The sequence below is a fragment of the Diuraphis noxia genome, unplaced genomic scaffold (genome assembly GCF_037042655.1).
Source record: "Diuraphis noxia isolate RWA-SAM2 unplaced genomic scaffold, SU_Dnox_SAM2 contig0003, whole genome shotgun sequence".
In the NCBI taxonomy this organism is placed as follows: Eukaryota; Metazoa; Arthropoda; class Insecta; order Hemiptera; family Aphididae; genus Diuraphis; species Diuraphis noxia.
In genome coordinates, this window is record NW_028301713.1 from 47,741,765 (window position 1) to 47,767,257 (window position 25,493).

A 25,493-nucleotide genomic window follows, 5' to 3' on the forward strand; every position below is an offset into this window, starting at 1 on the left:
GATTTAAACAAAATTACAACTTTTTATGTCATTTATGCATTTGTTGGAAATTAAAGTTAACTAACTACTAAATATGTTAAACTTAATCTAAGTATTAGATTCAATAATTTAATACTTAAACATTAAGTATGTTATAAATAGCATTCAAATATAATATTATAAATGCTTGAAAAAGAGACAAAAATATTACGCAATTTTGAAATTTTGAGAAAAAATTATGTATTCATTTAAAAATAGAAATAGTGAAATATTACTTACTCTATTGACTGAAGAATTAAATACACCATCCTGAATTTGATGACTATATTAATAGTAAGGTAAATAATTCAAATAAATTCCAAATTACCAGCAATAAAATAAATTATTTATTATAAATTAAATATAAGTTAATTTGATTTCTAATCATACAACTATTATATCCAAATCCTTTCCAAATAAAGTTTTTATTTCATTTTTAATTTTGGTCCGTAGTCCATACTGAAAAAAATATCAATTCATTTAAATTTATTATGATATCACTCAAATATACATATAGATATAATTTATGTTATGTACATTGCAATTATTTTATTTTTTTAATTTGATATTTTTACTTATCTGAATAAGTTGTTTTTTTTAGCCATTTCTTATAACAAATGTTTAATGATTCAGATCTTAATTCAATAAAAGCTAATAGAATGTAAACAAATAAATTGTTGTTGTTCATAAAATGTTTAATCATTAAATTAATTGTATTATTTTGGTAGATATTTTGTTATAACAATTTGTGCTATAGCCTATACTCTATGAACATTGAACAGATATAATGTGTATATCATTTTATTTCAATATAACCACTGTACTCTTATTTTGAGTTTGTTATCCTACAAAAAATATAACTTTAATGTTTATAATTCAAAGAAGGGAGAAAGTGGTAATCCTTATTGTGTTAAGTGTATCATTGAGTAAGTCAGTGCAATGTACCTATTTGTTAAATTTGAATTCATTAATAAATTATTACATAATATGAGAATTGATTCTGAGCAGACTTGATATAATTTTTGATATTGCTAGTAATTTATTTTACTATTAGTTATACATTTTAGTATTTTACTATGTTGGATTAATTTTTTCCTTTAAAAATTTTAGGTAGGTACCGACATAATTTAAATAAATAACTATAAAATAACTGAAATTGTCATTGGTCGTTTTAATGTCTTCATCGAAATTTAAATAAAACAAAAAACTGCATTTATATACCTTTAATTATGTGGTTAATGAATGAAATATTCATGAGAAACTTTATTTTAATTTTTCATTTAATAAACATTTAGTGAGAATTTGTAGTTGATTTCTACGGTTATTAGTTATTGAAAATTGAATTATATTACTACAAAATGAGAAAATCGTTCAATGAATGATCGTTAATTAAGTTAATTTACGGATAAATCCAATGTCAATTGTCAAATTATTATTTTCAATCGCTTATAAAAAAATTAATGTAACTTTTCGGTAAACTTCTTTTTTTTTGTTAATGGTGAGAAAAAATTATGAGGAACTTCCATTGAATGTCCATCTAAAATATATAAATAAAATTTCTAAAAATATTTTTAAAATAATTTGAACACCTTCGTAATTTTGGCGAATTACCCGCACGTGTTGTCTCCGTCTTACAAGTGCGTAACATATACGCTCAGCATATCATGTTTAACTGTGTTAGTTTAAAAATTAGATTGAAACGACCTCTTATAAGATTTAAAAATAATAATATTATTTGGACAACCTTATGGGATAATAGTAAGAAAAAATATTACTTGGACAAACTTACGAGATTTTGCTAAATTTTAATTTTGATGCGAGTTATAAGTATTTTGAGATGTACAAAAAAAAAATTTAATTTAAAAATATTTATAATTCGCTTCAACATTAAAATTTAGCAAAATCTCGTAAGTTTGTCCAAGTAATATTTTTTCTTTTAAATGTTATAAGAGGTCAATTCAATCTAATTTTTAAACTAACGGAGTTAAACGTGATCTGCCGAGCGTACCGATCTTACTTGTAACTTGTAAGACGGAGATGTTTGTTAGGTTTTTAGTTACATCCATCATAGGCAAAAATAGTGTTTGAGATTTGGGGGGGGGGCTGAAGATCATATTTATATTGGATATTTTGAAATGTGGTGTATGTTTGACATAATTTTTTTTTAGGGATTTAACTCCCCAGCTCCACCCTTATTACGTCTATGTGATTTTATCATGAATAACTTCCTTTAATTTAGGTACTATAAGTATATATAGTATATGTTTACTTATAAGTATAAGTAAATAAAAAATGTCATACATTTTAGGTCTTACTGCCTTAGCCCAACCTTATGGGCATAATTGGCGCATTGCTACACAGGTCTTTTTTCGTTTTCTATATTCAATATATTTATATAATATATTCGAACAACTAATTGAAAAAAAAAGCGGGTAAGTGGATGTCGCTCTACTGTACATTAAGGGGTGGGGTGGACTTCTGACTAGGGTAGGTTAAATTGGAATGCAATGATAGCCGATAGGTATCATTGTATACAAAAAACGATTCTGAACGGAGATGATTTATCAGTCTAGGATATATTATATTTAAATATTGTCATATATTTTGAAACAAATATTTTATTTTTCAATTAGGACGCATTTTGCATAAGACATGGTTAATGAATTTTTCCAGAAACATTGCATGTAGTTATCATAATTCATAATACCTTATATTAGCATAGATATACATATACCTGGTTTGAGGATAAATCGTTATCGTTACGCGATTTCATAAACATTTAAAACAAACGCTCAAAACATTTTATGACGCTTCAAATTTTTTCATAGCTGTTTGAAGCAAAACTTATGGAAAACTTAGTGTTGTATTTTTAATCCTTAGTTATAAACACAAAACATTTTATGATTTTTCAACTTCAAAATAACTTGCAAGTTTTCAACAGATTTCGTAAAAATTTGAACTATAAACGCTTATAAAAAAAATTGTGACTAACGATTTTTAATTTTTTTAGTTACAATAAGAACAACTCATAAAGAACCTTGTATTCAATTTTAAAGTTTTTTGGTGATCCAAAATTTTTTTACCGACACCTCAAAAAAAAAATTCTCATAAAAATCGAAAATTTCAGCGGTCTAAAAATAATTCAAAAAAAGTCAACAATTTTTAAAATTAAACTGTACACAGATAACACTAACATAAACATTTGGTGAAAATATCAAGTATTTAAAGTGATTAGTTTTTGAACTACAGCCATGTAAAAAAATCGATTTGGTCGAAAACTGGTTTTGCGTAAAAGTTCCCGTATTTCTGTAATTTTTTTTTGTTTTTCTCGATTTTTTTGAAAACTGTTGGAAAATGTTTACGTTTGACCTCTATCATGCACCAAGGGTATTCACTTTTACATCAGAAACCACCCCCAAAGTTTGAAATTGAAGCATTATTTCGACTAGTTATACTGTACACAGACAAAAAAACAAAAAAAAAACACACATCATTGTAAAATCAATACATTCATCACTCCGTTCAGAATCTAAAAGTATCGAAACGCTTCGTCGTGGTTATTTCTTATTAAGGGCTGTTCGATTATTTCAATTAATCGATTATAACGATTATTATTTTTTCCCATCGATTATTTTACGGTTTTTATAAAATTCGATTAATCGTCAAATAATCGAAATAATCGAATTTCCGATTAATCAAAAAACCGAAATAATCAAATTTCCAATTAATCAAATAATCAAATTTCCGATTAATCAAATAATCGAATTTTCTATTATAATCATGATTAAAGATAAGATTATCTTTAATCGTGCTTTGACGGTTCGAATTAATTTCTATTTTTAGCACTTTTTACATTTTGTGTGTTTGTGTTTACTTTTATATGGCTGCTATGCACTCTATCTTATCGTCTGCATTCTGCTAACTGATTCGGAATGTATTGAGGATAATATTATAAAAGTAAGTGGACATCTACATCAATATGTCATAGTCATCCTGCAAATCTTGTCTAAAATTGTGTAGAAGTTAAGGAATCAATTTATCCATAGTAAAAAATTGGTTAATTAGTCATTAAAAAAATCGATTAATCGGTCAATAAAAAAATTGATTAATCGATTAATCGGTTAATCAGACATTAAAAAAATCGATTAATCGGTTAATGAGTCATTCAAAAAATCGATTAATCTGTCGTTAAAAATAGATTTTTGGAATGACAATTAATTTTCGATTAATCGAAATATACGATTAAAACGTGAAATTAATAATTGAGTGGTAAAAAAAATAATCGAACAGCCCTATTTCTTAACATCAAGTGTAAAAGTGAGTTATAGGTGTAAAATACTGCGATGTATACCTACCTAAAACTGATTATTAATTACCTATCTCAGAAAATCACATATAACCTCGTTGCATAAATAAGTACAAACAAGCAAATAATTTAACCAGGAGATACGAACTAAAAATCATTTTAGATCTATGTTGTAAGGATGTTGAATTATTAAATGATTTTATCACAATTTAAATTATTGTACTATTGGATACCTAAATGACATATTTACCTACCTACCTATACTTGGTCTAATATTGCTATAGTAGTGTTCTTAATTTTACTGTTTTACACTTTTACTGTCTGTAAAATTTTAATTTCTTTGTTTAGGGGGTGCATCACACACACTGTATCGTCTCCTAGCTAGGGGCGTAATTAAGGGGGGATGAGGGGGATATATCCCCCCCAGTGCCTATATAATGTGTATATTTATATATTAATTTGAAGCTTATGGAATTATATGTTTTATCGTGCTGACATCACGACGAAATATATTAAATATAATTAATATCAAGAAATCTTTAAATTATTATTTAATTTAAAAGTAAATTTTAATTCTAATATATTCAAAATTTCCATTTTGAAGAAATTATTATAATATTGTATAGGTACTAAATTGTGTAGAATTTTAAAGCACATTTATTAATACATTTTGTGTACATATATTATATTAGTTTAAGAATTTTTGATGAAATAGTTTTCCCAGATATTGTACTTGAAAATCTAAGTATTTTGTGTGGAAAAAAAATGTTTATCCCCCCCTAAGACAAATTCCTAATTACGCCACTGCTCCTCGCCCCCTCAGTATCGCAAATACTATTATTGCCATAACCCTTTTTATCTTTATTTAATACGACTAAAATATGACTGCATGCGTACGCCCGATAGTTATTATAATTTTTAATAAAACTGTAGGTATTGCCAGTATTACATAGGTACATGAGGTATAAGTCTATAGAAAATAACAAAGATTGAAGGTACTGCATAAATACATAATATTATATGTAGGTATATAGGTACCTCGTGCCTATATGACTATATATTTGTTCACAATTGTGAGCTTTAAAATATGAAAATAATCATAATAATTTTAATAATTACCTACTATTAAAGTCCTGGTCCTTAAACTAACGTTAAAAAATACACATTTATATATCAATATCATAATCACCTTAAGTGCTCGCATGTAACACACTTTCGCTTCATTAGCGTTTCCCATTTTGATGTTTACCACCGTCAGGTATGCCCACACTTCCTCGTTCTTTATATCCATAATGTTTGCTTCGTTCAGTGCGCTCTCGGCGGTTTCCAATTCACCGATCTAAATATGAATTATAATAAATAATAATAAAAATACTTAAATTTAATAATATGGTTGTATAGTGAAAAAAAACAATGTAGTAGGTACCTATGATATACAATTCCTATGTAATATTTAGTACTATATATAATATTATGTATATACTTAAATATACGACTGTCGCGGACGTATATATATATATATATATATCATATTGTTGAGCGCGAATAATTATAGTAAACAAATTTTAAAATTATATGCATATATGTAATCGCCCCCGGTCATGCGCATATTATATATTTACGGGCTACGATACATGGTATAGATATTACCTATTCTATAGGTACCTGTATATTAAATTTATTTATACCAAAGCAGTAAATCAGCTTACCGATGACAATCTAACGTGTTTTTAATCATTATCAAATGATTCGTATGGTGGTACTTATACATTATTATGGAAGGTAGGTAATAGGTATATAGATACATACTGCAGCATAAGTGCACTATATATATACCTGCCACCTGCAGTTTATAATATAATAGAACTATATTGAAATAATTTGAAGGACAAATTATATTGTCTTATTTCTGTACATTATTACATTACTTATATTATATTGTAATATAATTGTCTATATAATATATTTTTTTGTATATTTAAATAAGTTAAAAGTGTAGTCGTTGGTTTACTCTTATTATCAAGACCTCCGTGTCACTTATTATTATCATAGCACATATTCTTATTGTAAAACCAAGTTTACAGATTGTTTGATTGTTTATTTAAAATAAAAATATTTTTATAAAACATCGGCATGTATAGACTACCTAATAGAGTATATAGATAAACATTAGCAAGTCTGAACGAGTAATACATATTATATATAACTATTTTATAAAGGTTGATTATTTTAAACGGTATCATTAATTACTTAATTACCTCAAATAGCATTAATATTTTTTTAAATATTTTTCTTACGTAAAAATAACACAAACTTTAAAAAAAAATTATTTTTTTACTATTTTTAATTATTTTTAAGACCCCACTGTATGACGCTATAATTTTTATTTAACATACAGAAGCAGAAAATTATTCTAGCCTCCTGGGTATAAAACCAAATTTTGAACAATAAGTTGATTATATAGGTATAGTTATCTATACCCTGATAACTATCAGGTATAACAAGTTAAGTCTGAAAAATAGAAGGGTAGTCGGGTATAGATATACGTATAGCCGGTATAGGTACCTGCATCAGAATAAATGTTGATCTACATTTCTGTCATTATTTTCTTACACTATTACACTCCATTAATTTAACTTAGAAAATATTATTATAAGTTTTTTCTATCTTGTCATTAACTTACTATATCCATATTAGTTCAAAATTAATTTACATTTATTCAATACATTATTATTTCATGTACCTACCAGAAAATATTTCTCTTCGGAATATTAAATTTAAAATGTATAACGCATATATAACTGTTATGTCATCCAAAAAAGTAAATGGAAAACATTTAATTTGATTAATACCTAACAATTCGTTGGTGGCGGGATAATTTTATCTCTAGGAGTTGTTACCCTATGCCGACATCTGTAGCCAACTACGTAACGTCAACGCATGATGGCTTATATTTGACGAAGACTTGAATTGAGTCAATTCGACACACTCTGTCCACACTACATAACCACAATCCGCATATATAGGTGCATTATAATGTTATATAGCGTGTAACTATACAATTGAATAATATAAATAGAAATAACATTTTTGTAGCAGTAGCCATTCGTAAAAATTTTATTTAATAGCGTTTGCGTTCAAATTTATCGGCCATAGAAAAGTTTCGTTGGACTCCAAGTCCTACAGTCAGTATCATAATTTATAAATATATATCATATATAGTGAGGCACCCTCTCCGTGAATGGTTTATATATATATATATATTATATATTATATATTGAGTTTATATCGTCCGTGGTTGAATACATTTTGTACGTAAACATATATATGTATAATGCCGTTGTGCTGTCAGTATATACTCGTATGTATATATATTATATAGTGTTTTTGTCCACGGTCGTTGATTTTTATCAATAACGCGGGGATGGAAAACGAATTAGACTCGTATTTTGGAATCGACGGCAGCGCGTACATAATATATATATATATATATATATATAACAAAAATAATAAAATAACAATGGGGTGCGTTATGTAGTTGACCTTTTATCGATGGCCGAAGATTAGAGAGACACACACGACACACATAATACATGGCAGCGCAGTACATGTATAATAATATGTACTTGAATTACGTCCGTATAGGAAACGCAATCGATGATATCTTCCGTACAACAGCAGCGTAACTATATATATAACATATATATACGACTCGACTAAGTGTATATCCGCAAACAAAAAAAAAAAAACACACACACACACACACATATACGCCTGCACGTCTTCCGACGAGGGGACATTTAGACGCGTTCCGTGGCGGATGCGGCATGTATCGGATGAACGCGAAAACTTGTTTCAACAAAACTTACTGCACTGCTACAGCTTATCGTTTTTCTAGAAAATCCGGAAACTATACATATCACCGTAATGTAACGTGAAATTAATACCTATATACATACAGTAGGTAGATGTTATATTATGTATTGTTTATACACACAGATCATCATGCCGATGGTTTTGTATAGGAGTGCATTAGCCGTTATACGATATATATATGAAACGTGCCAAAGTGAAAAAATACATAATAATAACACTATATATATATATGTGTGTGTGTGTGTGTGTGTGTGTGTGTGTGTGTGTGTGTGTGTGTGTGTGTGTGTGTGTGTGTGTGTGTGTGTGTGTGTGTGTGTGTGTGTGTGTGTGTGTGTGTGTGTGTGTGTGTGTGTGTGTGTGTGTGTATGTATGTATGTATAATTCGCCTCGCGTATATTATGACGAAAGTCACTACTCACCGTCGGCGCCGTAAAGGTTATTAAATTATTTACCAAAAGGTTAAATCGCATTACACGCAACAAGGATGTTTACATATCAGAAACGCGTATTCCTATTTTTCTAGAATTATATATTATTTATTATTATTTATCATTTATTACTTGGATTGCAACGCGAAAATATTGAATGTTCCAAAACCAGAATTTATTACAACAATTATTATAAATAATTACTTTATATTCTCTGTTTAAAATGTTTAGGTACATGAAGAATAAAAATATAATGATACAAATCTTTATCTACCTACCATGGTTCCTACCTACATCTCATGTAATAGATGCAACTCAATAGTACAACAATATTAAAAACGTTTCATACGTGACGGGTACGTTTACCCATCTACAGAGTATAAACTATATTATATAGGTATTTGATTTCAAGCGTATAATTATTTCAACCAAAATGTACCAACAGCAGCAATGTTACAGCAGCTACTGCAAGTTCTATTGCCAATCATATCGATGGGTGGATGGGTCTGATAACGCGATTAGATTTCTGAAAACTGTTTCGTTAATATGTCTATTTGAGAGTAATTATGCCACTTTTTTTTTTAAATTTTATTCCTAAATTTCTATACACAATTTTTTTGAATTTTCTAAATTTTACAAATTTACAAACAGTTTTAAATGTTAATTATTAGAGAATTAAAATAAACATCTTAAAATGTGGCTTCATTGATTTCAAGTAGACAAATTAACGAGTTCCTATCAGTTTTTCGAAGCTTTATCGCGTTATCAAAGTACATACGAATGAGCATACATTGTTAACTGTACTCGCAAGCAACGCTAAAGCGGTGTCATGTCACATGTACGCGCATTTGCAGGAACGCTCTACATTTTATTCATACACAGTCCCACACATTACGATTCGTATGCATACAGTTTGAAAATTGCCTATTTTGAACTCCTTAAAAACTGTCCATTTGCAATCTCCTTAAAAATTATGTTTAATTTGTTTAGCAGGGAGTAGGACTTTAGAGTTTGTTTTGATAAGATCGTTTGTCATGTGATCACGCTCAGGTACCTTCGTGCCTAGTTGTTTTATCTAGATAAATAAGTAATATAGCCCAAATTAAGGTAACTATAAAATGTTTGAATTAGTCAATGACATAATTTATGAAATTTAATTTTCTGTATACGTTTATAGTTACAATTAAGTATAGAAGTTCAAAAAGTAATGATTAGCAACGATTTATTTACCAACTTTTCCTCTAAAAATAACAGTCTAATGGTAAAAGTCTTTATTTTTCCTTTGATAAATTTGTATTTCTCATATTACATATAATTATAATACCGATTAAACATTAGGTATTTAAATTATATTTTAAATATAATTAAATGTAATTAAATATAATTAAAATGAATATGTTACTGGGGTTAATATTTTTGTTCGTTTTTAATTTTATCGAAGAACTCAGAAAATGAATGTATTAAATTATTTTTTATAATTAATTCTGATTTAACTGTATCAAATTCCTCCCTCTACCTTAAAGTTTCCTATCATCTTAGCAACAAAAAAAAAGTATTTTTTTTTAATAATGGATACAAGTATCGGATAATGAAAATTCGTAAATTGTATTTAAAAGTGAAAATTTATTCAAACATGAAGGATAATATGCCAAGCATAAATTACAACAGAAATAAATAAAAAATAATTGTTAGATAAGCATAAGAGTTATCATAAACGACCAAGCTCAAATGACCTGTGGAAATGTTAGGGTGGAAATAATACCAGCACTCAAATAGACACCATTCTAACGTTTAAATTGAATTTTCTCATATAATAAGTTATAATTTATAATAACAATACATTAACGTTTTGTATAGGTACGATTAAATGAGATAAGGTTTAACGTATATATTTTAGATACTTAAATAATATTATATATATTTCATATGTGTTTTATTGCCAATATGAAACTAAATAATTATGTTTTCCACATTCCACATTATCAATTAAAACTCGTACAGGAAGTAACGAGTAATTAAATATTACAATTCGTTATCGTAATAGTCTATTGTTCTTTCGCATAGATTATAAATTGAAACATTAGATGACCTAATAACTAATAACCTATTGTTATTTGTTATTAAAATTTATTAATATTATTTAGTTAACAAAGATGTGATGATAAAAAATGTAGTGTAGTCAAACTAGATTATTAACAAATGTCTGCATTGCAGTAGACACATAAAAAAGACTCATTAGACATTGTTTTATTGTATGTAACTACTGGCTACTTATATATATTAAATTACATGGTTTCATCAGAAATCATGCCAAATTGCTAAGTGAGAATTATATGAATTGAATGTTAAATTTGGAATTTAACGTATGTGAATGCCTTTAATTGATAATTTAATATGGATTTACATTTATATTTTGACACTTTTGTGGAAATTAAAATATTCTTATATATTAAATTAAATTTTAAAAAGTCACCTGTATCAAACACTTGGCTAACAATATCAGTATCATTGGAGTGTGTAATACAGTGCAAGCGATTTTACAAATTTCGGCTCCTTTGATATACCATTTATTTTTATAACAATACATCGCTCCTTTTAAATAGACCAAATGTAATTCTTTGCAGGGAGCTTCTGAATATATTATGTGTAACAAGTCATTTTCAAAAATATCGAGCCGTTCGTTAAATTCTATTTCGTTAAGAAATTGTAATGATTCAGTAACTTTCTTCTGCAAAAAAAAAAAAACAGATTCCAAGAAGTTCGATATTAATAATTAATATACATTATAAGTTATAAGTTTATAACCAAACGACTGCTGTACGCAAGTGATATTTGATTTATTAAAATTAATTATACACCTATGTTTTAACGTTAATGATTTATTATAGTGTGTTTATTTATAGTCATTTTGATGTTCTCATATTTTGGTTTAGTACAAAACGTAGATATCAGTACTCATAATTATACGACATGTTCAAATATATAAATTTTAATAGTGATATGAAATTAATAATTATAGTATTTAAAATGTTTGTTATACATTTTTTTATCTAAAAGGAAAGTTTTGAAACTTTGGAAGTATAGTCATTAGAAATTGCACCTCCGAATTGTTCTAAATACATTTATTTGAACACGTTTTTTGAGAAGATAAAAAGTAAAACATTAGTAAATTATCATTCATACGGCTTAACGAATTCTTGTTTTTTTTTTTTATTGTTTAATGTTTCTTCAATATATATTTGGTATATTTACATAGTAAGTTAGTTACCTAATTATAATTTATACAATTTAAGTTATAACATAGTTATTTGAATATAATATGATACTATGAAAAATATTGTAATTATAACAATATACATACTTACATATTTTTCTATCAATTTATCACTTTTTAAATGTTCTAAACTTGCCAAATGATTTCCTGTTTTGTACTCGCATAATGCTGTGTAATAATGATACGATTCACTTTCATTGTTCACTAATTTTAAGCAATGTTTTGCCAACTTAAAAAATATAATGATTTAGAATAATTCTACCAAAACTCCATTAAATTCATTGATATACTGTGTAACTGACTTTTACTAATTCGAACTTCAATAGTAAAATTGCACATTTAATCAATGGATCATTGTTATGACTTATTTGTGTCCAACTCATTAGATTTTTGCTAATGTGATCATCATTTTCAAATGTATCTACTTCAACACATCTTTTAGCTAAAACAGCAAATAATCAATAAATAAATAATTATAGTGGGTAGGTATTTGAACAAATGGACGTTTTGGTGCAATTTAGTTTTAATTGTTATAAGATGTTTAAAGAAAGTAATAATTAATAAGCTAGACATTTTTTAGACTCAATTTAATAGGAGTTTGATGGATTTTATATTTTTTAGTTAGTATATAGGTAACATATATATTATATAATACTCGTATATATATTATGAATGAAATAAACATGTTTATTCGGATTTCGTATCATTAATTTTAAATACTATTTGTTTTTACAAATGATTTAAAATAAAGATATAGAATATGTTCACGATTTTATAGTACTATTCCGGGGGTGGAGATATGGTTTGTATACAATTTTTATTTTTTAGATATTTGCAGGTGGTAGGTTGGTGGATTTTCATTTTTTCCAAAGGTTAGGTTGTTATTTACTGAAAATATTTATCATTTATGAGCATTTAACGAATAATATTTGAATTAAATAATTTAACTAAACCTCTATACCATTGGGTTATATGTCTGCTATTTAGTAAAATGCAATATCATTATATATCAATCACAACGTTGAAAATACATTTTTAAAATAAGCACATAACAGATATGTCTATTTAAATTGTGCAGTCTATTTATAAATAAATTACCTATAGTTTTTAAATATGTGTTATTATATTATAAGTGACTAACAATTTACATCTCACGTTGAGTAAAATAAACCGGTAAATTGTAAGTTTTATAAATTGTTTGTTGTTCTAAGAACAAATCATCAAATTATAAAACAAAAGTTATTTATATTATGAGGATTATTAAAATTAAATTTTAAAATAAATTAAACGACTTGAAGATTTTAAATTGTATATTAATAGGAAAAATATAATAATTTCATTATAATATTTTCTAAATAAATATATCTATAATAATTGCTGCGCAACATTTTATTTGTATGAATATGGAGCATAACTTAATCTTAACAAATCTTACTTCTCGTTCCAATGCATCACATAGAATAAATTAACTATACTATAATAATTACCCCTTTGCAGCATGATGTAGCTAGATTCATACATGTTCAGTATTGAATAGTGAACACTGAGCAAAGCGTACACTTCGCTGAAGTCTCCGTGACTCATTATCAAAGATTTCAACACGATTTCGCCATTGTTGTTGTCCTCGTGGATGGTCAACTGTATTGCGGCATATACAAATAATCTGAATAATCAAATGATTGTTTATTAATTCAACCCTTATTTTATATATATATATATATTGTATTGTGATTAATTGTACTTAATTAATTTGATTAAATGGAATAAAATCATCATGAGTTTTGAAATAGTTTTAAACGAATTTATATCGAAAATATATGTTAAATATCTGTAGGTATATCGCGAGTCGTCAATTCGTATGAAGGAAGTGGGTATAAATTAAACAATTATCACAATAATTATATCAGCAGTTGGAATTTAAATGAAAATGTTATTAATTTAAAATGGCATAATATATTATAATTTATTATTATTATAACGACACTATAATAATATTTAACATCGTAAGATTGTCGATTTTTCTGTACGTATTGATAGTAGTATCAACCTTTAATAAATATTGACATTTTTAGCGCAACCGCATGAATGAATTGCAATGTGATTTGAAAGTTAAAGCGGAGTAAATAATAATATGAATCAGAATCAACGAAACCAGAGCTTATTTTCATTTCGATGAATTTACATTATTGACTTATTTACGCTAGTACCAATAGTATATACACACAGATCAAATGGAAAAAATTATATATATCTGTACCTATACGAGTATATCAAATAAATTGGTTACGAAGAAAGTCAGTTGTTTTATATCATATATATGACGAAGAAATTCGAATATTTTTCATTAGTGCGATACAAAATACGGACGGAATAAATATCAACGTATTTATTATTATTATCATTATCATTATGATTTTTTTTTTTTTGAAAGTGACGATTATAAAAATTATGTGCTAGATTTTTGTCAGTCGATTTCGTTTTTTTTTTCTAAGTTTTTGTATATTATTATGAACGAGCGTTTTTTTTTTTTTACAGTGACAGTAACTATACTAGTTTATAGCCCTGTTAAACTCGCCCGATTCGGTTGCCACTGTCGACTAGTAACACTTCTTTGACATACTCCAAAGCCGTATCGAAATCTAGTCGCCTTGAGCATAAACTAGCGTATAATAACCAGTAGTTCGGGTTACACCTTGCACCATCTGTAGAGTTTAACTGAAATGGACAGACATTAAAACGTGTCGTTATCCTAATTTTTTCATCTGAGATGCTCTCACGTCAAAGTAAAATATTTTGGCACGTTCTTCCTGTTCCATCTCGTCCGCTTCTCTGGCGTAAACGATCAAACGATCAAATTGTAAGTTATCAACACCGTCAGATTTCGGAAACTCGAATGATTCCACTGCTCTCTTCATTTTATCCACCAAATCCAAGAAAATACGATTTACGAAACTCTACAACAAAAATACAGTTGTATGTACCTATAGCTGTGTATTTATAATTTTATTCACAAACGCCAACGTATCGTAACTGCTGAGGATGGGCATAAATAATATACATATATAATATTGTGTATAGGTAATGTATAACCAATAATCTGGTAAATTAAATTTTTGTAAAAAAAATTTAAAACAAGATATTTTTACATAAAAAGAAAAGAACTGTGGTGTATTTTTTGCATTGTAGGTGATTTTAGATTTACATTTGGTAAAAATTCATCAATGACTGCTTACGAGCAGTGTTGAGAATAGATAACGAATATTTCATCTAGAAAATATACCTACTTATATACAGATGATGAACAGGTAAAGATAAATACATCTCACATTTATCTAGATTAAATAAAGATAATCTAACTTTTATCTAGATAAAACAGTAGATAACAATAATTTTTACTATATTTAAATAATAAATTTACTCTTTTACTTATTATATTAACATAAAGTATCTAATAGTTAAAATAGGCACGTACAGTAATATGATGATATCAAATACTAATTGGACAGTGTTCTGATAAAATGAATTTAGTAAAAAAAAAAAATCAAAATAATTGAAATAAAATATATTTATATAAGTAAATGTGTGATCTAAGATAGTAAATAGATAAATGTCACTATAGTTATCTAAATAATTTACAATAGATGAGCCATTTTATACTTGGATAATTATTTAGATAAGTCTCAACTCTATAGCTGCTTACGAGATACGAATTGTTAATAAATATTTACTTGAATCGTTTCACCAATTAATGGACCTCCATAATTTTCTCGAATATACAATTGAATTTCATCAAACAACGACGAATGTATTGACTCGTAAGTTCCAGAAATTTTAAGTTCGTTCAAGAATTTTTCTACACTATTTTGATCATTAATTCTATCCGACTATAATGATTTTGTGAATAATAATGCGTAATAAACAATATTTTTAATTAATAATCATTACCAAAACGCCATATCACAAAATATGGTATACCGCACAACTTTTACAACTCACAAATTAAATAATGGTAAGTAATGCCTTTGAAAATGTACACCTATAAATAATTTACCACCATAGGTATTCTGTTGAAGTAAAGTCTAAATTTTTTTCTATTATAACTTAAAACGACATATGTATGATAATGTTTAAATGTTATTTAATGTTTGAATTCAACTAATTTTATCCAAAAAATTATTTAAAGTATAGATATTGTTGTGTATGGTGCGATACGCCATAGTTTTAATATGATATAATGTATACGTTATTTTTTATCAACGTTTCTATGATGTTATTCAAAGTTTCTTGATACTTATTTAACTTTGACTGGTTGCATATTACAGATTGTGGGCTTTCAGGAATAAGATTCATCTGCATCAGAGTGATCTGACTATATTTTACACAACAAAGTTATTACAACGGTAAACAATGAATGGAATAATCAATAAATTGATAGTATCGTAATTTTTCACGCTGTTACCTTGTTGTTAAATAATTTAAATATTGATCGTAAAGGGAATAAGCCACGGAAATATCAACAACTACAAAAGGAAATGTCCATTCGGTTGACACTTGAGTGTACTCTCTTTCACTATCAGACGTTTCTAGCTGCACCGGTATTCGAGATCTAGACTAAACAAATGTAATATTTTAATCATTCAATGTATACATTTTTGTTTGAGTCGTGAAGTGTTACTATAAACAATTGTTTAAGGACATTTTTCAAAAATATCCCCATCCACTGTCTTTGCTAGTTATGCTAGTAATCAAACTTAACAATATTTTTTTATACTCTGGAATTATAATTTAATTTCAGTTTATTTATATGACGTATTCCCGCTAGAGCTATCGGCACATAAACACATTACCACAATCATGTCAGATTCATGTATAATCAATATACATTATATTATTTTCATTCATAAACTGAGATAAAATCTCACTTTGTACAATTTAATATTTAAATGCAAATTTATTTATTTAGTTGAAATGTATTTTCCCATACAAGCATATTAATATAGTATTGAAAAAAATATGATTTTTGGATAAATGATTAAAATTGGTTGTCACTAGGGTACCGATATTGTAAGTAATGATGTATTATGCAAGGTAGTAAATATCCTTGTTAATTACTAATACGTAATAATATAACTGCTATAACCTATGTACATGATATGACACTATGACAGTCAATAAAACTGCGCTTAATGCACCTATAGTACCTGCAATATATGTTTTTTTTTAGTCAAGTTTCTTAAACACATTTTTATATAAAGATAGGTATACTATATTGAGTAATCATGTAATATATTATTATATATAGTGTTTCAAATAGTTTCAATGTTATACCAGTTTTACCTTATTTTAATGTTAAAATGACATGATATTATACTTTTGAGTGTTTAACGTATGTATGTGTTATATAGTTAAATACTAAAGAATAATATGTGTGTTCGAAAATATCTATTTTAAATCCAATAACTATTCAACAATCTCAAGACACTATATTATTTAGTAGGTATATTACTTTTCACTTTTCATATCCGATTAACTTTAATAATATATTTCTATAGATTTTACTGTAAATAAAATATGATTTAAAAAATAGTGAACACTATACATTATATTAGTTCTAATAGATTTTATCTTATATATATTAAGGTTATATGAATAAAATGTTTCAAAACCTTTTTCAAATCTTCTTCGATATTTGTCTTTATAAGTTTGCCAAGGTCAAAGTTTTTGAATGTCAATTCGTTGTGTTTTACAATTTCTACGTCAACATTATGAACAATGGACAAGCATCTTATTGAAGTGCCTATAAATATAAATTAAAGATTTTAAGTTAAGACGAGTATAAAATACGAACAATTTTTTATACAATTTGGCTGTAACAACATTGACAGGTCCAAAAAGGCTACAAATACTACTTCATTGTTGATGCTTGTATTTGATGACGTATTAGATCCCCTTGTGGGTGTTTTACTTGTATTGTTAACCATCACTAGGTTGTTTTTGTTAAATAAAAATGTGACAAGTAGATATCTTTGTCTGTTAAAAGTAACTCATTAATAAAATTAATGTCATAACTCAATAATAAGCCAAGCAAATGTTACTGGTTCCCATGTAAAAGTATCTCAGGGAAAATTATTTAAAAAAAAAGCTTTTAATTAATGTACAATGATTAACGATCTTCATAAATAATATTAATAAATGCAATGCAGATATATTAATTTTAAAATATTTTACAATTATGAAAGCATTTATTTTTTTATTGTTTTTCATATAAAGTTCATAAAAAGTAAATATATATATATTAAATATTTTTTAATATCTAAAAATTAACATATATCGCTATAATATTATCCTTAGGTAGTAGTATAAAGGTTTTAACTTTTAATTATATATATATATAAGTATTATAAGTAATAATAATAATAATAATAAATATATTGATGTATTATAATATATGTATATTGTATATATCATTTCCTTTTCAAATTGTTTTTAGCCTAGATATTTTTTCCTGAGATACTGTCACCGGATCCCCGTAACAAGTAAGAATATGTTGGTACCTACTTGAAAATGAAGTCTTGTAATACATATGCTGATGTTTCGTTCATAAGAAATCGGTTCCTTAGATTCCACTCGAACCTGGGCCCTTTGAACAGTACGTCTTTTGGTTCGGGAATTTTTGCCGAATTCACCACTACGCCGTTGTATTCCTCGAACCTATTATAAAAGAGACAATTTTCGTTTTCAACATCGTTCAACATACACGCACGCCAACGAAGCTCTTGAGTTAAATTCGGACCACCTGTATCGATCTGGGAACATTTTAAGATACCAAAATATCGTCTATGGGATTTTTACTGTACAACAATCACAAGACGTCGAAATGACGGGGCAGCACTATATACCGAGCATAATATATACATATAATATACATACATTTATATATTATTGTATAGTGTTCTGTTTTGAATAAACTCCTTTCTATTGTCTTTACGTGAATACATACTATAACATAATATACTGTGTCTGTTTTAAGTGGAGCCTACCCGTTTTCTTCGTTTTATTTGGTTGTTGGGTACATACATTTTTTTTTTTTTTTACCTACCTACCGCAGATCGGTTTCAAGTGGCCAAACACGTGAATTCGTGGGAATTGTGTGATTACGCACCTCTGACCCGTGGTGGATACGGTTGCCGGCATGTTATCCAAGCTGAACCATCGCAGATCGTTTACGTCCCTCGTTACATCCGTGTATGTGCCACGCTCAAATACGGTGCTATGGATTTCCTAATAAAAAAATAATATATATATTATGTACCTCATTTTAGTCACAATCTGATAACTCTACATACAACTTGGGACATAATGATTGTGCTATCAAAGCAAGTATTTACGATATACACAAACATACATAAATATATTTAGTTACTTAACCGAAATTTCTGTTTCCGCTAAGAAAAATATCGAAACCGGAACTAGAAATATATTGGATTTAGCTGGTAATAACTGAAGCAAAAAATCAGAAGATCTCCCCTGCAAAGGTGCAAAAGTTTTAATTTTTAAAACAATTTAATATTTAAAAACGGTTTAGTCTTTCAAATCAATTTTTTCTCAAATGATTCTTATAACATTACTTTTTCACTTTTTTTCTATACATGAATCGTTTTATTTAAATCAAAAATTCCATATTTGTGAGAATTTCGAGTTGTAAATCTTTTGATGGTCCATTCAAAATATATAAATAGGTCTTAGGGTCCATACAGTGCACAGTGCACACTCTGTACACCCGGGTCAAGTGGCATTGATTTTGATTTATTACTTTAATAGTTTATTGTTTTTGACGTATGAATAAATTTAAGCAGTATAAATTTGTTTTTACATACCACATACCAATAGGTATAGATACCTATATATGGACACCGTATATCATAATTTTACACGTCAATGTCATTACTTATTAGGATATTTAATAAGATGATATGGTATTATACGCTATTTAGAAATATATACTTCACTGTGCAACACTCATATTCTGTATATTATTAAACAGTTATAGGTACATCAGTGTCCAGTACCGTAGTCAACATTTTTTTATTGGCTGAAGGGTATTTAGGATCTATTTGTCTAATATAGGTAATGTTAGAAATTATAATTTACCTACTAATTATCCATATCATCATGCCCCTATAGTTAATTTATACTTTTGACAGTACGTTGAGTATAGGTACACAACACTCTTCACAATAGTAGATATGCGTACTCTTTCATAACAGAAAAACATATAAACATAATAATTCATTTTTTATTCAGTATTGCCGATAGAATCATAACTTATAAGTAACTTATTATAACTTAACTTTTATCAATTATATCATATCATATAATATCTAGTCACCTAGAACAAGTCAGCTGATCTCCTACTCTACAGGGGCAAATGTAAAAAAAAAAAAATACAATTACAATGAAATAAATACGTCATTTTAAAACGATTATTATTAAATAATGTAAATCAGCGAGGTCTGATGTTAGAAATAATATATATCGTGGTGCACTGTGCATCAGAAAATTATTTTTTATTATAAAACAGGTAGTTTCTATAACATCAATAAAAACACACACGATAATATTAAACGAAACACGAAAGTTATATATCTAAGTGTCTAACGGTAGTTAATTTATCAAAAACAGTGTTAGAATCTTCGAAAAAAATATGATAATATAATTCATGGGTACGCACTATATTATAAATTACAGCTGGCACTAATACAATAACAAAAAAAAAAAAAAAAAAATCAGGAGAATAAAGTAAACTAAATCAATTGCTTTATAATGTATAATGTGCTATATTATACATTAATATAATGTACTGTAGTTAAAATATATAAATTTAACTATTAACCTATATTTAAATTTTGAAAATGTTGTCCAAAATATGATATAAAAGCCGTGATAAATAATAATAGTTATAGGACATAGGTAATTGCTATCTAATCGATACTATTCATCTTAACTAATTTGCATGTAGGTACCTACAACCTCTACTACAATTAGGTATTCAATACAATTCCTAAAAATTATGATGGTCAAGACTCAAGATAAATGATGATAAGATTTAAATAAACATGATTATAATATACAGACAATCAACATTCTAATTACTAGAATCAAGTGAAGGGAATTAATTGGATAAGTTTTTATTTGTCGAGTTATTGAGTGAGCGTACGTAATGAATACCTATTTTATGACGTATAATATCATGATCCAGAATATTCAATTAAGAACTTGAACATTTTTTTTAAATATGATATTTTATACAAAAAATATATAAGTATATTATCATTTATCGGATCAGCTTTGGTTTTCAGTTGTTACATAAACACTTCAACGTAGGGTTTGTGAATATACTAGGAATCTATATGACATACATCATACATGTAATGTCGGCATGGAACAAGTGGCATCGGCGGCGGCGACGTGTGGGTTGTTTTTGAAAAAGTAAAAAGAAAATCGATAAACGAACTCACGCTGAGCCGTTGTCGGTATATTTTACGACGAACGTATTTGTTTTTTGGCAAAATTTATAGCACAAGACAGTTTTCTGAAGAAAAAAAAGTAGTAATAAAAACAAATTCCAACCGAATTTATTTATGACTGTTATATTATAATATTATTATATCGGCGCTGTCCTATAATACGCTTGAATATACCTCGGACGTAATATAAAGGTAGGTACGTTACATTATTCGCGTTGTGCTCAGGCAAAATCGAAGCGGACCTCATCTCATTCTAGTCGTAAAAATGATAATAATATATACCCACCTATACATAATGTGTATGTTTGTAATATATATTAACGAATAGAGAAATAAAATGTTTATACATTTGAAAATTGCGAGTATAATGACGTATAATGTACATTATACGTATTTGTTTAATACTATTATTGGGAATGATGATAGGCGCGCGCCAAATGTTGTTAACAGGTGTTATCATCAATTTATTATTATTATTATTATTACCGATTCGATTGCTGATGGCACGTGCAGTAGGGCCGAACACGTTGTATCCGAGCCACGAGTGTGATGTTGATGGCCGCTTATCGATGGATTGTACAGACCGTGCATGGCGATGTTCAGAACGTTGTTTGGCGTAGTCGATCTGATCCGACTCAGTCCGTCCGGACACGATATGGTCGCATTCAGGTGCGCGGTGTCCGACAGCAAAATCTGATTGCGCTCACCGATCGCCTTCAACGGATACTGTCCGCACACCTTGACACGTGGCTCCGATCCAACACTAGTGACATCTAAACGCGTATATGGCGTATGATAATTTCATGTAACTTCTTTGGAGTGCGTACATTTTACGTATTATTAGGTACCCTGTACTTATGTTATAATGACGGATATAGATAATAAATTAGATTGCTGTAGGCCTGTGCGCTTACCATGATTGAAATGAACGAAGCAGTCATTTGTCAACCATCATTGTGGGAATTATCTGAGTATCTATTATCAATAAGAAATTTTGTAAATTTTATTTTTTATTTTTTTACAAGATATTTACAATCTATTCATAGAATAATAAGCAAATTAGATAAGAGTAATAAAAAAACATGAGTCATATGACGGAAGAAGGTACCCAATGATGACACTACCTATTTTGTTAAGTTTAGTAGGGGGAATTTGATCTAGGAATCAAGCATTTAGCAGGTCACGACACCAAATTTTGTAAATAAAAATAAAATTAGTGTGCTTACAAATATTTTTATTTTTATAATAGGTAATAGCTCAGAATGGACTGAATGTTCTGCCATAAGACTCATAACTTCTACGAAAATGGCGGATTCCGACTTCACAATTATTGCCAGTTAGCAATCTAGTTTATTACTTATATCTTTGGTTATTATAGTATTGTAACTAGTGAACTTAGGTAATAAGATTATGATCTCTAGTTGTAACCTCATAATATGTGACATCAATAATAATAAGCAAGTAATAACTAATAAGTAAAGCTTAATGTCTGCATGCCCTGAACTGCCAAATGAATCGTCCGTTAATTTTGTTATTTTCCTCATTTTATTTTTGACTTTTTTAAATCCACTGACTATCAATTTACGATCCCGAATATTTAAATATTCAAGAATACATTAATCCGTAACATGGTTAAAAAACATGTTAATAATCAATTATTATAGCCAAGTGCAGAGTGTATAAAACCTCATTATATTTGTTTTTATAAAAATACTTGAAATACTTCTATATACGATATATCTGTAAGACTGTAAGTGTACCTACATGTGTCAACTAAATTTATAAAATTTAAATGTAGGTACAGTACACATTAAAAGTTGACATGTTTATTAATTATTATTTATAATTTATGTGTGAATAAGCATCGCTCATTAGCAAATAGCATTATTTAATAAATGTTAAGTGGTGTCTGGAAGGTATATAGTTACCAAATTAGAATGAAGTAAATATATTTGTATAACACTCCTTTAGCTACAGATACATGGTTGGAGGGGGGAAAGTTGCTTTGTTATAATTTTCAGAACATTTTCGATATTATAACAGAAATACAAGTAAATGTAATCTTTAGAAATACAAGCTTGGAAGGGGCCTCCGCCACAAGCCCCCTTCCGGAGCCGCCCATGTTGTTACTTGAAACTATAATAATAATAACAATAAAGTATATTTAGTATAAAATCCTGATTTTTGGATGAACCTATCAGATGAATAAAATATAGTATGACATATTATGTCAATATATTACCATAAACCAAAGACAACAAGTCCACGATGCAGACCCACGTCTGTTTAATATTGCTTTTATGATTGATTGTTGATTTTTGAGGGGTTTGTTCAATTTCATTTAGTGATTCAAAAAAAACTAAAAAATTTTTTAAAAATTAGTTAATAACTATATTATAACATTACTAACTAGTTACTATAACTAACGATTATAATATTATTAAAAGATTAAACATGTCAAGAAAATAAAAAATGATTCTATGCTATAGAGTCTATAGTCTATAGTCTATAGTATAGACAATAATATTATAATGATTTATTACAAATATATTGATAATACAATCATTACAAAACTCTATACCCCGTTTTTTGTAAAATATTTATTTTTATATATTAAATAATTAAATATATTTTTATGTATTAAAAAAAACCCCATCGACAACTATACAGATATTCAGGTACTTGTTGTTTGTCTTTTCAAATTTTATTTAGCTTATATAAATAGTGATAGACTAAATTATTTATATTTTTTGTTTATTATTATGATAAATTTTAAGAATTATATTTACTTAGTGCAATTTGTTCTTGTAAATTTCAATTCGTAGTGACAAAGTCGATAATGAGTTATAAATTGTCAGAGAGAATTTAATAAAGATATTTTAATTCAGATATAAGTTGTATATAGCAGTTACTTAGCATAGGATGAGAAGCAAACTTGTTGTATTCTACAATTTCGTCCAAAGGGAAATTTAAAGGAACTTCTAAATCAATTTTTCCATCAGTATCCATCAGAGTAACGATAACATCTCCTACACTCAACAAGTTGCCATAAAACTCAATATTTACATTGAAATTAAGAGGAAAGTTGAGAGAAGCATCCTTAAAAGCGTGTAACGTTATACATTTATATCATACATTAAACTGTGTTTAATAACTTACTAAATTGTTGATACAGTCCAAAAACAATATGAATTCAATAAATTTTTTTTCATTATTTGTCGGTTCTGGATCCATGATGTTACATATAATATTTAATAGATTATAATTATGTTACATATAATTACATATAATTTAAACATAAATTTGGCTGTATAACATTCTGTTTATTTAATGCTATGACCACTCTTTACTATAATTACCTAGCCGGTATAAAATATTAAATTAAAATAAGTTAACACAATATGTATATTATAAACCAGATCCTACATTACCAGAAGCATTTTTCATGTTTTTGGAAAATTTAACAAATTAAAATTTTTTCTCAAATATGGATTGATTTCAAAAGTGCCCAAATACTTTCATTGTATTGATTAAAACTTTTCTAACTATATTGTTTTAAATGAAAAATATCTTGTAAACCAGATCCTAAATGTTGCTGATTTTTATATTCGAAAGTCATAAACAACAAAAAAACATTTTTCAACGAGTTAATTTTCATTAATTAATTTTTAATTCATAAAATGATGTAAGTACCTACTAGCAGTAGTATCTTCTCACAAACGTTTTTCAATTGCAATGAATTTAAAATTAAATTAAATTTGATATATTATCCATATACATATATAACTGAAGGACAGTATTTAGGGGAAGGTGTGGGAAACGAAGTGTGTTTACCCCAGGCTGTTGATTATGAGAGGGTGGCAATTTTTTTATATTTTAATTTATTAAATGCGTTTTTGGCCCCTGAATGGCAAATTCCTAAATAAAGTTCTTCTTAATAGTCGTACTACAGTAGAGCGACTTATCAGATTTATTTCTTTTTCTTTTTTAATTATAAGTTAAATAAATTTGATATATAGCATGAATAAAATATGATGTATTTAATTATTATACTATTAATTTTG

General features: G+C 27.3%; 1 protein-coding gene across 1 annotated transcript; it reads right to left on the minus strand.

Moving 5' to 3' along the window:
* Positions 1 to 20: 20 nt before the first annotated feature.
* On the minus strand, positions 21 to 24,663 carry LOC107170014 (uncharacterized). The gene is made up of 19 exons (XM_089223427.1): positions 24,589 to 24,663; positions 24,342 to 24,528; positions 23,672 to 23,788; positions 21,916 to 22,223; positions 19,065 to 19,183; positions 18,461 to 18,613; positions 17,763 to 17,932; positions 17,569 to 17,699; positions 16,362 to 16,513; positions 16,145 to 16,271; positions 15,631 to 15,786; positions 14,680 to 14,856; positions 14,478 to 14,617; positions 13,390 to 13,565; positions 12,205 to 12,344; positions 11,994 to 12,131; positions 11,102 to 11,356; positions 5,514 to 5,663; positions 21 to 477 (listed from the first exon to the last, which is right to left on the minus strand). The coding sequence occupies exons 1-19, from the start codon at positions 24,661 to 24,663 to the stop codon at positions 403 to 405; spliced, it is 2,946 nt and encodes a 981-aa protein (XP_089079553.1). The 3' UTR covers positions 21 to 402.
* Between the last annotated feature and the right edge of the window lie 830 nt (positions 24,664 to 25,493).

Coding starts and splice junctions, on each gene's coding strand:
- LOC107170014 (XM_089223427.1), bottom strand. CDS start 24,663: ATGGATCCAGAACCGACAAATAATGAAAAAAAATTTATTGAATTCATA. Junction 14,857..15,630: donor TAATTGGTGAAACGATTCAA/GTAAATATTTAT, acceptor TTTTTGTTGTAG/AGTTTCGTAAATCGTATTTT. Junction 14,618..14,679: donor CCAAAATATTTTACTTTGAC/GTGAGAGCATCT, acceptor TGTCCATTTCAG/TTAAACTCTACAGATGGTGC.